This window comes from Chelonia mydas, chromosome 10, assembly GCF_015237465.2.
Source record: "Chelonia mydas isolate rCheMyd1 chromosome 10, rCheMyd1.pri.v2, whole genome shotgun sequence".
In the NCBI taxonomy this organism is placed as follows: domain Eukaryota; kingdom Metazoa; phylum Chordata; order Testudines; family Cheloniidae; genus Chelonia; species Chelonia mydas.
Window position 1 is genome coordinate 49,259,675 of NC_051250.2, and position 14,543 is coordinate 49,274,217.

The window sequence follows — 14,543 nt, forward strand, 5'->3', positions numbered from 1 at the left end:
ATGCACCGCTACAGACTAGGGACCGAATGGCTAGGCAGCAGTTCTGCAGAAAAGCACCTAGGGGTTACAGTGGACGAGAAGCTGGATATAAGTCAACAGTGTGCCCTTGTTTTCAAGAAGGCTAACGGCATTTTGGGCTGTATAAGTAGGAGCATTGCCAGCAGATCGAGGGACGTGATCGTTCCCCTCTATTCGACATTGGTGAGGCCTCTTCTGGAGTACTGTGTCCAGTTTTGGGCCCCACACTACAAGAAGGATGTGGAAAAATTGGAAAGCGTCCAGCGGAGGGCAGCAAAAATGATTAGGGGACTGGAACACATGACTTACGAGGAGAGGCTGAGGGAACTGGGATTATTTAGTCTGCAGAAGAGAAGAATGAGGGGGGATTTGATAGCTGCTTTCAGCTACCTGAAAGAGGATGGATCTAGACCGTTCTCAGTGGTAGCAGATGGCAGAACAAGGAGTAATGGTCTCAAGTTGCAGTGGGGGAGGTTTAGGTTGGATATTAGGAAAAACTTTTTCACTCGGAGGGTGGTGAAACACTGGAATGCGTTACCTAGGGAGGTGGTGGAATCTCCCTCCTTAGACGTTTTTAAGGTCAGGCTTGACAAAGCCCTGGCTGGGATGATTTAGTTGGGGATTGGTCCTGCTTTGAGCAGGGGTTGGACTAGATGACCTCCTGAGGTCCCTTCCAACCCTGATATTCTATGATTCTGTAAAGTAAAGTTTACTGGAAAACCACGAGAATAAAAGTTTGGTATAGGACATTTTTCTAAGCCTACATCCTGGCTTGTCTGTGCAGTCCAAAACCTCATTGAAGTTTAAAAAAAATCCTGCTTACTGTGTGTATGTTCTTTCCCTACTTTCAGCATCCCCATGTTGGATGAGAGAGTGTCCCATCACCCCTATGTTTGGAAGCTAGTTATACTCTTAATTTGCAGTGCAGGTGTGAACAGACTTAATTGTTGTATGAGCTTGGAATTCAGCTTGGTGTTTGTTTAGGGATAACATTTACTCAGGTTTAGCAGTTTTGAAACTGAAATATACATTTCACTCTGACACAGTCGTCATAATTTGTATCATTTTTAATGATCGCAGATCTGGAGGCTCTCATTTTTCCAGTTGCTTCTCATGCACTTCAAAATGCACTTTCAATATTGCTGACAGAGCAGGTTCTAACTCTTGTATGATTAACACTGAGGTTTTTTTGTATGTGTATAGGTATCTCCCTGTAGGATGCGGTGATTTTTGCCTTGCATATTCCTACAGGCAACTCCATCTTGGTCCTCAAATTTAGGATTATATTTTATTAACTCCAATATGAGTTCCTTTAGCAGCTACCATTGCACAAATTGTGCGGCTTATGAGTAGTAGCCTTTGTAGCAGTGGTGGGCGACCTGTAGGCTGCAAGCGGTTCATCAAGGTAATCTGATTGCCGGCTGTGAGACATTTTTGCTGACATTGACCATCTGTAGGCATGGCCCCTCCGCAGCTCCCAGTGGCCCCAGTTCCCTGCACAGTCAACTTCAGCAAAATGTCTTGCGGCCTGCAATCAGAGTACCCTGATGGGCCACAGGTTACCCACCACTGCTTTGTAGGATCCAGTACCTGTTTTACCCCTCAGAACTTCTCACTGGCCCTCATTCAGTAAGGTATTTTATGCAGAGGCTTAAATCCCATTGATAGGCTTAATCATGTGCTGAATTCTCATTCATAAGTGTTTTGCGTTGAATTGGGGCAACTATCCCTCTGCATTTCACAGCAAAACTGGCTTCCATGATGAGCCAGGTTTGTGTTGTGTGAAAGCAAGGTTTTAAGAAGTCCTGTTTCTTGTCTACTGTTGATTTGCTTTCCAGACTTCTCCTAATTCTGGGAAAGTTATGATGTAAAGATATCAAAACAATCCCCATAATAAGAAGCTCTGTGTGGGAAGGGGGGAGATCTGTGCCTCTGCAAATATCTATTTGAATTTTATTTATATTGTACTAAAAGTGCATCCATCCTGTGTACTAGGTTCTGAAGAGTAACTGTACTTAGGCAAAAAGAAAAGGAGTACTTGTGGCACCTTAGAGACTAACAAATTTATTTGAGCATAAGCTTTCATGAGCTACAGCTCACTTCATCAGATGCATGTACTTAGGCAAGGATCTTCCATTCACTGAGTATTATGTGGAATCTTAGCCTTTCCACAAAGGAGTCTATTTAAAATCTTGAGGAAAGCTTTCCCTCTTTCATTCTCCTGTATTGTGTATTGAAGGAATTTAATTTCAGGTACCATTATGTATCATTCCCACGTCACAGCAGATCTAAATAGTCAAGTTTGACTTTCTTGATTGTTATCCCAAATACTTCACTTTCAGAAACTTTAATAATTTGGTTTCCTTTTTTGAACTTATTATAGAAAAGACCAAATACTGAATAAATTTGTTAGTTGAAGTATGAATGAACATGGAGTTAACGTTGAATTTAGATATGAGTGAAGGTTCTAGTTTTGTACAGTGTGAAATAGATAAAGCATGTCAGTTTCTTATAGATAAAGCATGTCAGTTTCTTAACATTAAATAGGCTTATCACCTGAACTCCTACTGTCATCCCAAAAACCTGTTTACGATATGTAGAAAAAATTGAACGTTTACTAGAACTCTTCACAGTGCTGCTACAGGTTACATTGGGGGCTCTATTAGCATGTAATCTGTATGACTGGCATGAGCTCATAGTATATCCACTGAGGAAAGTAGCAGAAACACTGCCAGCACTTAATGCCATTCCTGAACTAATGCCTGCTGGCTCGGCAGTAAACATGGGCCTTTTAATAAGCTGGAGACAAAGTGACATTCGGAAGAAACAACATGTAGACAATTTCCTTAATAAATTTTGTACGAACACATTATTTCCACCTAATGGAAATGTAGCTCTCTTAAATAATTGAGAGGCTATATTCATCAGTGGTGAGTTCAGCTGGGATCTTTGTGAGCTGGGGCAACCTGCAGCCTCTTAAAAGAAAAGGTAATTGATATTTTACACAAGTGACTAGGATAGGTTTTCAGTTGTATTCTATAGATTAATCTACCAACTCTTTACATGCATAACTGCTCTTCCTAGTGCTAGTCAGAATTACAGTGCAGCATGGCTGTGTTAAGTGGCAGAACCACAGCAAGTGCCAAGGCTTTGGCACTGACTCACTTTAAAAGGATTGTTTAATGCTAGTTAAATCAGCTTTTCAATTTCCTTTTTTATTGCTTAGTAACTAATTTTTTGAAGCTTGACTAGTAGATGCATTTTACCTTAACTATTTTTTTGGCCATGGTGATTGTTTACTGCCTATCACTTTCTCATCTCTTCAGAATTAAATTTTGCTGAAAATTAGAGGAACTAAACCAGTTTTCCAAGTAGATCATAGAAATGTACTGTAATGTCCTAAAGTGATTTTGATATTCATCCCCGGGCTGGAACTAGAAATTTTGGGAACAGGACCTTTAACTATTATTGTAAGGATCTTCAAATACTGAAGGCTCTGTATGATTCTAATTCCACTGACTTCATTGGGGGAAAAAATGGTAGCTGTGACCTATTACTTATCTATCTAATGAAGCTTTACAGCAATGATAAAGATGCTTCTCCTAATATCAACACTACTGCATCTTAGTTTTTCTGTTGAAAAAATCACTCCATTTAAATATTGAACAGGTGAACTGTAGAACTGTTCAGTACGCAGACATTACAGAATACCTCCAAGTGGTTATTGTATTGATTGAGATTAGAATCTGACCTTCAGTTGGGTTGAGCCCCATGGCTGAGTTCAGTGTGAAAACTTTTTTTTTTATATAAAGACAAGCGAAATCTAAACAAGAGTTCATTAGGCTGGCATATAAAATCATTTCTTGGTATTGTCTGTGTCATATGAACTTTAAACATAGGATTTCAGAACCTCTTTCTTCCCAGTCCTAGCAAACCTTTTCATAGAATATTAGGGTTGGAAGAGACCTCATGAGGTCATCTAGTCCAATCCCCTGCTCAAAGCAGGACCAACACCAACTAAATCATCCCAGCCAGGGTTTTGTCAAGCCAGGCCTCAAAAACCTCTAAGGATGGAGATTTTACCACCTTCCTTTGAAATTTGTACATACTTACTGTATCTGTTTAAATTTGCAGGTAGTTCCTGAGCTGACTGAAGCATTAAAGAAAAAGTGAAAGCACTCTTCAAATTTGAAGGGAAAGAAAAAAAAAATCTGTGTGCAATGCCCTTGAGTTGCTGGTTTCGGGCAGATTTTGAAACAATGAAAAACTGTACAAATTGTCTAAATTCTAACCCTGAATATCTTGTGTACTACACTCATTTACCTTTTCAGCTAATGTTGGATTGCAAACAATTTTGATTTTTTTTCCAATTCTGTAATAAAACATATACTATAAAATCTAGCAGCTGGCAGTGTGTCTGCTTTTTTAACTCAGAACTGGCTTTGTGGTGGGGACAAAAATTATCCCTCTTTTCCAGAAACTTGCATTTGAGCTATATATTAGCTCAACACAGCCTCATGTCTCTTTTTGGCAAGATCACTAATAACAAGATTATTTGAACAAGTATGTTTAGCCTTTCAAAAACTTTATTCCAGATCCTCCAAATGCAGAGTGAAGAACTTCCTTCTGCTATATCTAGCCTTCACACTCAATGCTGCAGGATCTAAAACCAGAATTTCAGCTTTAACCCTTCATGATTTTGGCCTAATTTTTTAGCAGCAGTTTCCTTCTGCTTTGTAATTTATTTTATACTGACATGTGAGTACACAATTGAGTCTCTATATTATGGTTTTAAATAAAACCCAGTGCTTTTCTATTGAGTGAAGTTTTGATCCAAGAGTTTTTACCAGTCATGTCAATTATTATGACATCCATAGTATTTATTATGCAAAGCAAAACTCCTCGAAAGAGTTTTATATTCTTTCTGGAACAACTATTTTGCTTTAAAAAGAAAACGTCTGCAGCTGCTGGACTACACTGTGGGCTTAAATTACTAACTTTTTAAGAACTGCCATTGGAAGGATGGGCTTGAAAGCCTTCAGAAATCAAAATTATTTTAATCACTGTGTGTATCTTAAAGGAGCTTTTACAAAGCTCAATTTTGGGTGGTATTATAGAATTGTTTAATATGCCAACAGTAGAGACCTATTCTGTTTAACTGTGGATGAATTACTTGGGCTGCTATACAATGCTATTATCTCCAACATATAGCACTACTTTAAGTGGCAAACACTATATTGCAGATATTTGTTAGTGAAGTTCTTTACATAAAGTGTATATGCTACAAGTGACAAGCATGTGTGTAGTTATACTTTGCCCAAACACTGACCCCTGCAGGAAACTAATATGCATTTGAACAATTAGCTATTTCTAGACAATTTAATGTCAATTCTAAACATTGTTTTGATTTAACAAATCACTATTAATGTTTAGAAGTGACATGTATGACAGTTAAAGAATCTTAACCTTATTTACAAAACTTAGACAAATTTAACGAGTCAGAGGAAACAGTAGCTAATACTAATTTACTGCTTTTCTTAATAGTGCATCTAGCAATAGGCTGTGGGTCACAGAAGTCCAATGGGGCTCCCTGGAAATATACTTTAAAATGTCCTTCTCTTGATTCTTTTCCAGCAAGTCTCAGTTTTATATGGTCTTTCAGTTTTAATTTACTTTGATATTCTGTTCTGCTTTCTTGTGATCACTGTGTTAATGACAATCTAGCAAAGTTGGTGCTTAGCCTGGGATTTGTGAATGCAATCATATTAGTCAACATAATCAGAGTGTGAGGTGGTGATCGTTTTCATACCCATAGAGAGAATAACTGCTCCACCAAAACCAGAAACTTCAGACAGCCTGTCTGAGAGTGTTAAGAAGATAAAGAAACCACTGTGCAGAAAGAGAGGAGAGTCAACAGAAAGCTATGGATGAATTGCTAAGCGATGAATGCTATGGAATTCTTAACTATTGTAAGTGGTGTGAACAGTGAAGCTACATCTGACTCTAATAAATGATTCAAGCGACTGGGAGTTCTGAGAAATATTCTATTGTAAGATAGGTACAGGGAATGTAGAGGAGGTCTCGGTGCTAACAATCATTTATGCAAGAAAGTGCTATATAGTTCCCCTAATATAATGCCCCTTCTGTTATGAGTGTCAGCAAACTTAGCTTCCTAGGACATCAACTGAGAATTCAAGACTATCACAGACTAACTTTTTTCTGCAAAAGGGCACTTGGTGAAGGTAAAGAAGAGCTTAACTATTATCCTCAACCCTTATACCTGCAGAAACCTCTCCATATGTACAGCTTGGCATAGCCTCCTAGTAAAATTCTTTGTTATTGAGCGCTGCTAAATAAGGTATTGTTAATCTCTGGCTTCTGTCCCCTCATGGGAGGAAAAGGGTATGCTTAGCTGGGCATTAATGGCAAGACAAATTGTCAAGGTTCCTTCCCCACTCTGAACTCTAGGGTACAGATGTGGGGACCTGCATGAAAACCTCCTAAGCTTACTTTTACCAGCTTAGGTTAAAACTTCCCCAAGGTACAAACTACTTTACCCTTTGCCCTTGGACTTTCGCTGCCACCACCAAACATTTAACTGGTTACTGGGAAAGAGTTGTTTGGAAACGTCTTTCCCCCCAAAAATCCTCCCAACCCTGGCATCCCACTTCCTGGGGAAGGTTTGGTAAAAATCCTCACCAATTTGCATAGGTGACCACAGACCCAAACCTTTGGATCTTAAGAACAATGAAAAAGCATTCAGTTTCTGAAAAGAAGAATTTTAATAGAAGTAAAAATAATCACCTTTGTAAAATCAGGATGGTAAATACTGTACAGGGTAATTAGATTCAAAACAGAGAGAGTCCCTCTAGGCAAAACCTTAAGACACAAAGACAGGAATATCCATTCCTTTCAGCACAGCTTATTTCCTCAGCCATTTAAAGACATCATAATCTAACGCACCTCTAGCTAGATTACTTATTAAGTTCTAAGACTCCATTCCTGTTCTGTCCCCAGCAAAAACATCACACAGACAGACCAAGACCCTTTGTTTCTCCCTCCCCCCAGCTTTTGAAAATATCTTGTCTCCTCATTGGTCATTTTGATCAGGTGCCAGCGAGGTTGTCTTAACCCTTTACAGGCAAAAGGGTTTTTCCTCTGGCCAGGAGGGATTTTAAAGGTGTTTACCCTTCCCTTTATATTTACGATACAGATCATGAATGAGTGGTGCTGCTAAATCAAAGGCTGACTCTATGTACTGATGGCCCAAGGTCCGTGTGGCTGGAACCAGATTTCCTAGATAGAAGCCTGTGGGTCTCTGAATGTCCCCTGAGGAAAGTGAGTTTAAAAAAAAAAAAAAAAGGGAGGGGGGTGGAATCTGCACTTAATGTAACAGAATGTGGTCATTGGAGCTCAATCTAAGTCACAGACAATTCACTAGGTGTTAACTAACAGCCTGACTATACAATAGGCTACGGCTTGCCATACAGACACCACCTCCAAATGGCTGTGGAAAAGACAGCTACTATGGCAAAGGCTTTCTTGGAAATAATGGGTTAGCTCTACAGAAGTTGCACTAGTTACTAAGGAAACTTACACCATTCTTACTAATTAATGGCTTACTTTTCAATCATGAAATACAAATTTATTTGAACAGCCTTAAACACACAGGGCAAAAACTCCTTAATAAATAGCTAATGCTTTGGCCCTAACTTCTATATAATAAAAGTGAAATCAGACAGCTACACATCAGTGGTAACCCAGCACAAGATATTGCAGAGTTTTCCCATCTTCCTACTGTACCACTGTCTCCAGACAGCCCTTTCCAGATTTTCTTCCTCCCCAGTTACTGATCCTAGAAGTTGTGCCAGGGTGGATTTGCTTTCCCAGCTGCTTAGAAAAAGGCTGCGTACACAGTAATAGTTTGGCTACTTAAACAGTCTGGTCATGTAAATGTACAAGTCATCAGTGAAATGTTATTTGGCAAGTAACAGCTCAACCACAGCCCATGTTTAACTTTGCAAGCCAGGCCAGCTTCTTAACAGTGCAGTGTGCTCTGAAGCATTGCTGACCAGGGTAATAGTCCAAGCCGAATCAGAACTGTACGTTCTTTAAATGTAGTCCAACATTCTTTCATGATTTCCAACCAATGGGTCTTAGCAAAAGTCCCTGCACATGTTTTTTTTTTTTGTAGAAGTAGTAACTTAAAGTCACAAATCCTTTAGGAGCAATTTGTGCTAGGAGTTAAACATCACTCTGCTACACCAAGATCTAACAGAAACCACACCAGCCCCTAAATACAGACAAGTGTACAGAGCTGGAGTGTGGGGACACAGACACTGAGTTTGCATCAAGATATTTGGAGGATGAGTATTCCTCATGGACATAGACTATGGCCAGTCTTGGCTATTGGGTTTAAGGCTAGTGGCAGTGACAAAATGGCTGACACACCAAGCGTGGGGGTCACTGAAGCAGTCGAGCATGAGGCGAACGTGCGATACAAGCAGTTAGCTTTTTCCAGTAATAGTTGATGGTGCTGGCAAGAGCAGAGAAAGTTAGAGCGTGTGTCTGAGGCATGACCAGGGGGAGAGTGGGGGAGGTGGAAAAAAAGAGTGAGAAGAGGATAAAGTTGCAAAGCCTACCATGGGCTCAACAGATGCTCATGAGAATAAGGTGGAGGAGGGCATGCAATAACCTGGAGACCTTCAATGGTAGAAAAGAGTCAGTGGTAGCGTGAACTAGGAACACATGGCTGTTAGCAGCATAGCCCTAGTGAGAGCCCAGCTCTGTGCATTGGCATCAGTGTGCTGCTAGAGCCGCTAATAAAAAATGGTGACACAGGATAAATGAGGGTCAGGAGCCAGGGTGAAAATAGTCTCCACGGCTGGCAGGACTGAACCAAGAAGAGTTGGGCAAATGACAGCACCAAGGGAGTGGGAGAGGGGTGAATAGAGGAAAAGGCGTGCAAGGGCCTATAAGAAAGGAGCTAGGCAGTACAGGACATCACAACATGGGCCTCTTCTGAGGGCAAAGGTGGCTATGAAGGCATTTGTGAAGAAAAAGGGCCAGATTGGAGAGGGCTGGATATTAATGAGTCAAATCACAACAAAGCACAAATGGAGCACAATGGGCAAGGCAGGTACACTCAAAACTGTTCCCCTACCCCTAGTCTCCTACCTACAGTCCTCGCCCAAACATGGGAATTTAGGTAGGGTGAATGGAGAACTAGATGCTGGTCAGATCTTGCATAGGAACATTCCTCTTACCAAAAAGTGCCATGGACTTGTTACTCATCAGGAAGGGGTCAGGCTGTTGGTATTATATTTCGTTCAGTGGATAACACCTCTAGTCACATAAACTGGGGTGTAAGTCAGTGCTGGTGTCTTAAAGGAATTATTACCCACAGCCAGGACCCCACCACTATGCTGGGCCGCATCTAGGGTTTCTTCAGAAGACGCCCATGTCAGTACTGGCTAGGCATGAGGGTACTTAGGTTAGACATTTTTGAGAGCTGGCAGACTCCAAAGCAATCTTCACATTTTACTGCACTGTCTGTTACTACCTCCTGTTTGTACTTTTCCATTCAGCTAGCACTGTGGGAAGGGGATCTAGGGCTTTTTACTTCTCCATGACCACTTCAAGCCAGTCATTACCCTGTGGTGGCTGTTTGACATTGGCAGGCCAGACCCCAGAGGAGAGGTAGCTATGGTATTGTGACAGGCACCCTTGGCGATAGCTGTATCAGAAAACCGAATGGGCAAGGAGGCTGAACTACCCTCTCTCTCACCCTGGGCTCTGCTTGCTCTAGAGTGCATCTCTCTGACCCGTCCTGTCACGTCAAGGGACAGCACTCAATTCAGTCCCAACGTTGCCTACGATTCACACACATTTGGTGCCCCCTGCATTGTACAGCTGAAAAATCATTACAGAAAGTTATTTACGATAAAGGGGTGAATCCCACAGCATGTCACGTTTCTTGCATTGATGACTATTTTGTGTCCAACACATTGGGTCCCATATCTGGGCACTGGCAGGGGGAGAGGCCTGTGGCTAATGTGAAATCCATGCAAAAAAACATTAAAAAGGGGGTTGCCGGGGGGCGGGGAAGGGAGGAGATCCTTCTGCTTCATTTCCCCCATGCCCAGAGCAATCAGACAGATTGCGTACAGGGTGGGAACAGAATGCTACTGCATGAAGCGCTGCCAACAGTCTCTTCCACGACCAACAATAAATTTCAACAACAGACGTTCAATCAGCTCTGGACCTAATTAGATTAAATATTTGCCAGACGCCAATTCCAAACATCCCCGCTCCCTGCATTGGAACCTAGGAAGCCAAAACCCATCATTTTACACTGACTGCTTAAAGCCCAAATGGAAAAGTGGGGGCAGAAGGGAAGGAGCCTTGCATCTCAATGGCCTTTGTGGCACTTAAAGCTGCTGCTGCTGCACTGTGCTTCCTTGATTGAATTGTTTTGTATTAAGCTAGTGCCGCCCTCCGGTCCAATGCACTTGCTGTTTGTTTTCAGGTCCAGGTGGCTCTCCAAAGAGTTCCATGCCATAGCCGACTTCCATCTACACCGCGTGAAACAATCACTTACTGCAGGATGTGAGGGTGCAGGGGAGAGGCATCAACATACATTTCAGAACAGGAGTGAATGGCAAAAATTCAGCACAGTTGAATTCTCCACCCACTGGCAATATCTAATAGGGGATTTCTAGTGCGTTAGCACCTAAATTAATACCCCCTCCTGTGGCAGGGAGGCCTGATGTGCCAGAAAACTTGGAGCAGAGATTTGGTTTCATTACCAGCTCCACTCTGATTAGAGCATGAGCTGAGAGTGCATAATGTATACTAGCGTGGGCCAGTTCTCTTCCTCCTCCAGCTCTTTTTCAATTTCACTTCATTTTAAAAAGATCCTATTTTTGCCTGCTCTCTGCTGCAGCAGTGGCTTCATATGGAGCAGAACTTCAAAACAGAGGCCAGGGTGTATTATAGACCGGGCTGATAGACCTTTGTTGTTAAGGTTGCTTGACACTTCCCATTACAAGACCCTGTTTTCAGTTGCTAATAACTTTGGGTTGAAATTTGCCATGCTAGGTGCCTACCTCAGGCTGAATAATAATTTTTTATTTCAGCCATAATGGTTCCCCTGTTTCTGAGAAGGTGGGCAGGGAACAATACATTGTTTTGCCCACCTTAGTGGCAAACAAAAACTCTCCCCCCGTCCCGTCCCGTGCTTTGAAGCAGGGACTTGAAATTTGGTGGTGGCGGGGAGGGAGGGCAGGCGGTGGCCTTTGTGTCAGGCCTTGTACTTGGCCAGAGGGTGCCTTTTGCAATGAAAATCTGCCCAATGTAGCCAAGTTTAAAATAAACTGCAACTTTGATTTTAGCAGCGAATATCTCCACAGAGTCTATCCTCACTAGCACACTCAAGCCTCTCACGTTTTTTAGTGTGGAGTCTGACTAGTCTGGCTTTCCTCACGTATGCTCCAGCCCAGGGTGACAAGGGCAAAGCCTGATGTTTGCTGTAATTGCTGCTCTGGGCTGGGGTGAGGCCAGGCAACGGAACAGTGAGTCGGGAGTCCGTGCTCTCAGTGACTCCTTCTGTCAGCCAGGCAGCGTGGAAGAGGAAGCCACCTAACTTGAATGCCGAGTATACAAAAGCTGAAGTGTGGGGAGGGAAAAGGAGAACACTGGGAGCCTGGTGACACTGGATCTGGAGGCGGGTGAGACTGTGATTGGGAGTTGGGAAGGGGAGATTGGTACTGGCTCAGCAAGGAGATTGGACCTAGGGAGAGAGTGGGAGACCAGGACTGGGAGCCAGATGATTGTGGGGGATGGGGGAGATCTGTGGGGAGGAAAACCAGTGAGATTGGATGAGGAGCTTTTGGGGGATGGGGAGGAGGCTTTGCCCTGGCTGGCCAAGGAGACTGGGACTAGGAAACAGTGGGAGAGAGGGGAGAACAGGGGCAGCAGGGAGGGAGGAGAGATCTGACAAGGAGCTGGCGTATGGGGGTGGAGAGCTGGGACTGGCTGTGCAAAGAGCCTGGGATGAGAAGCCAGGGAGATGGTGGGGGAGAGACTGAGACTGGATGAGGAGCCTTGGGATGGAGGTGCAGGCTGGGATCCAGTTTGGGGGCAGTGGGGAACCAGGAGGAGGATCTGGGACTGGCACTGGCTGGGCAAGGAGACTGGGTGCAAGGAGTTGGGGTGGGAGGGAAAACTGGGGGGTGGCTGGACCAAGAGTTTGGGACTGGATGTGGGAGGGAATGAGAGTTGGGGGAGGAGAAGCCTGGGGGGGAGACAAGGACTGCCTAAGAAGACTGGATGAGGAGCATGGGGTGGAGAATAGAGTGAGCTGGGACAAGTCAAAAGGGACCAGGCTGCGGGAAATGGGCAGGAGAGTCTGTGTCCACCAGAACACATTTCCCTCCAAAGCCTGGGATGGCATCCAAGATTCCCAACTCTCATCCGTCCTCTGCTCTCAGCACACAGACTACAGCGATTCCAGAGGTTGTATTATTCAGTTACATACTAGTCACTCTGTAGTACAATTCACACAAGGACTGTGAATTGCATGCACAGATCTAATACTAGAGTGTTATTCCCCAACCCTTCCCTCACATCCCAGCAGTGGGACAGAGGCACTAGCTCAGTATGAAAGGAGAGAGGTCATATACCTTTGAAATCTCCATAAAACCTCCCGTTAGATATTGTGAAGAGGCACGAGTGGAATATGGTGAATGACAGAGAATTACCTTTTAGTTCTTCTCTTCCATAAGTCACTGTGCTGTTCCATTTGGTAGCTCATGTCCCAGAGCAAAGAGGAATCCATCCTTCCTTCTTTTTAAAGGGTTTCCTTTTTCCCCTCTCCATTTGTCCTAGTTCATTTTTTTAGAGGAACTGGCACAAGGCTGGCTGGGAAAGGAGCAGGCGCAGTCTCTTTCTATTCACCAAGGGAGCTGAGCTGCAAACAGCCACTTCCTGCAAACCACAGTCTTTGGGCAGAGGCAAATCCAGCTGGAATTAACTGAGTCACAGGTGGACTGTTAGCAGCTATCAGGACAGAAGCTGCCTGAGCAGTGACAAAGCTGGCTCAGGCTTTGGGAGTCTTGAAGGGAGAAGAGGCACAAGTTGCGGTATAAGCTAACGTAACAGTGGCTGGGGCTGTACATTCTTAGCTGCAGCCTGGAGCGATTTTGCTCTTTTGTCATTTTATCTTATTTCCTCTTCTTTTGAAGCTCTGTGTTGTGCATTTGCCTGGCTGAGCCCTCGTTATTAGCCACACTTTACTGCTGGATGTGTTAGCAGAGATGCCAGCCGAAAGCCAAAGGAAGCTAAGTACATGCTGTGAGCTCCTGACAGGGATACAAAAGCAGGGCCCTTCAGCTTCTGTACAAAATAATAATGACCATTGGAGACAAGAGGAGGTAAATCTGGCCTAACGCATAGAGAAACTGTACTGATCTGTGTCCCCAGGAGCCACTGGTTTGTCACTTCTGCCTGGCTGGCTCCTGCAATTCTCTTGTCATGCTGGCTCTTTCCTTGTGCTGAGCCCTAACATTGCCCCCATACCCCAAGCTCATTTGCCCACTGAGCGCCTCCCCAAAATGTATCCTTTTCTTGTCTGTGACACATACAAAACCTAACAACACTAAAGGCAGAGGAAAAGCTAACATCTCTAGGACCAGGCACACCCCCTAGTCTGAGCTAAAACAGCCCGTTCTTTTTGTAACAGCATCCTTTCCCCTTCCCCCCTTCCAACCTGTTTGTGTCACCCATGGCTTGTCTTTTGGCCTCTGGGCTCTTTGGGGCAAGGACCGTCATTTCCTATATGTTTGGACAGTCCCGAGCACAATGAGGCACTAAATGATAGCAAGTTATTTTGGCTCATGTTTGCCTGAGCGTTCAGCTGTAAATAGTTCCTGCCACTTCCTTTGCAACCCTGTGCTTGTAACTTGCACTAAGGTAGACATTCCAGACTCCCGGGATTGATACATGAATCACTGCTAGGGGATCAACGAAGCAGAGAAAGGAAGGACTCACTTACTCCTGGTTAAACACAACATAGAACAAACAGAGAACAGGAAGCTCCACTGATGATGAGCATGTATACAGCTCTGAAAAATTACTTGAACCCCATGTAGCTGGGTTGCCCCAGGGACACTCCCCTCCAGTATTTTCCTTCCAAACAAAATCAACCTCAGTTCTGGGTGGGTGGGAGAATTCCAAACATGGTCTCTGGAAAACAAATCTTTGGTAGGGCTGGCTGGCTAGATGTTTTTAGGGATTGCTCCAATGCCCCTTGTCATCCACGGGACTCAGATCAGGACCAAACTTGCACCCTGAGAGAGGGAGAGCTTGGGTCTGGCCTCCCCTTCAACAGCCTCTTACCTTCATGAAGCCACATGACCAGAACATTACACAATGCTGCTTGCTGTTGGAACCACTAGCATTGACGCTGCTCCAGCAAAAATAGGTTTGGGATGTGGATGGACAGATGTCACAGAGGCTGCTGAGTC

The 14,543-nt window shown here is 43.6% G+C and overlaps 1 protein-coding gene across 3 annotated transcripts in view; it reads left to right on the top strand.

The window, feature by feature from the left end:
• The window catches only part of ETFA (electron transfer flavoprotein subunit alpha), a 71,236-nt gene that overhangs the window by 41,199 nt on the left and 15,494 nt on the right, over positions 1-14,543 (top strand). For 2 of the 3 annotated variants that reach the window (XM_027830503.2, XM_007068362.3), the window contains exon 12: positions 4,153-4,419. The exons of the other annotated variant lie outside the window; for it this stretch is intronic. In XM_027830503.2, the coding sequence (XP_027686304.1) occupies positions 4,153-4,191 (39 nt within the window). In that variant the 3' untranslated portion in view covers positions 4,192-4,419. Of the gene's footprint in view, positions 1-4,152; positions 4,420-14,543 lie in introns of those variants that run through there. 3 annotated transcript variants of the gene reach the window in all.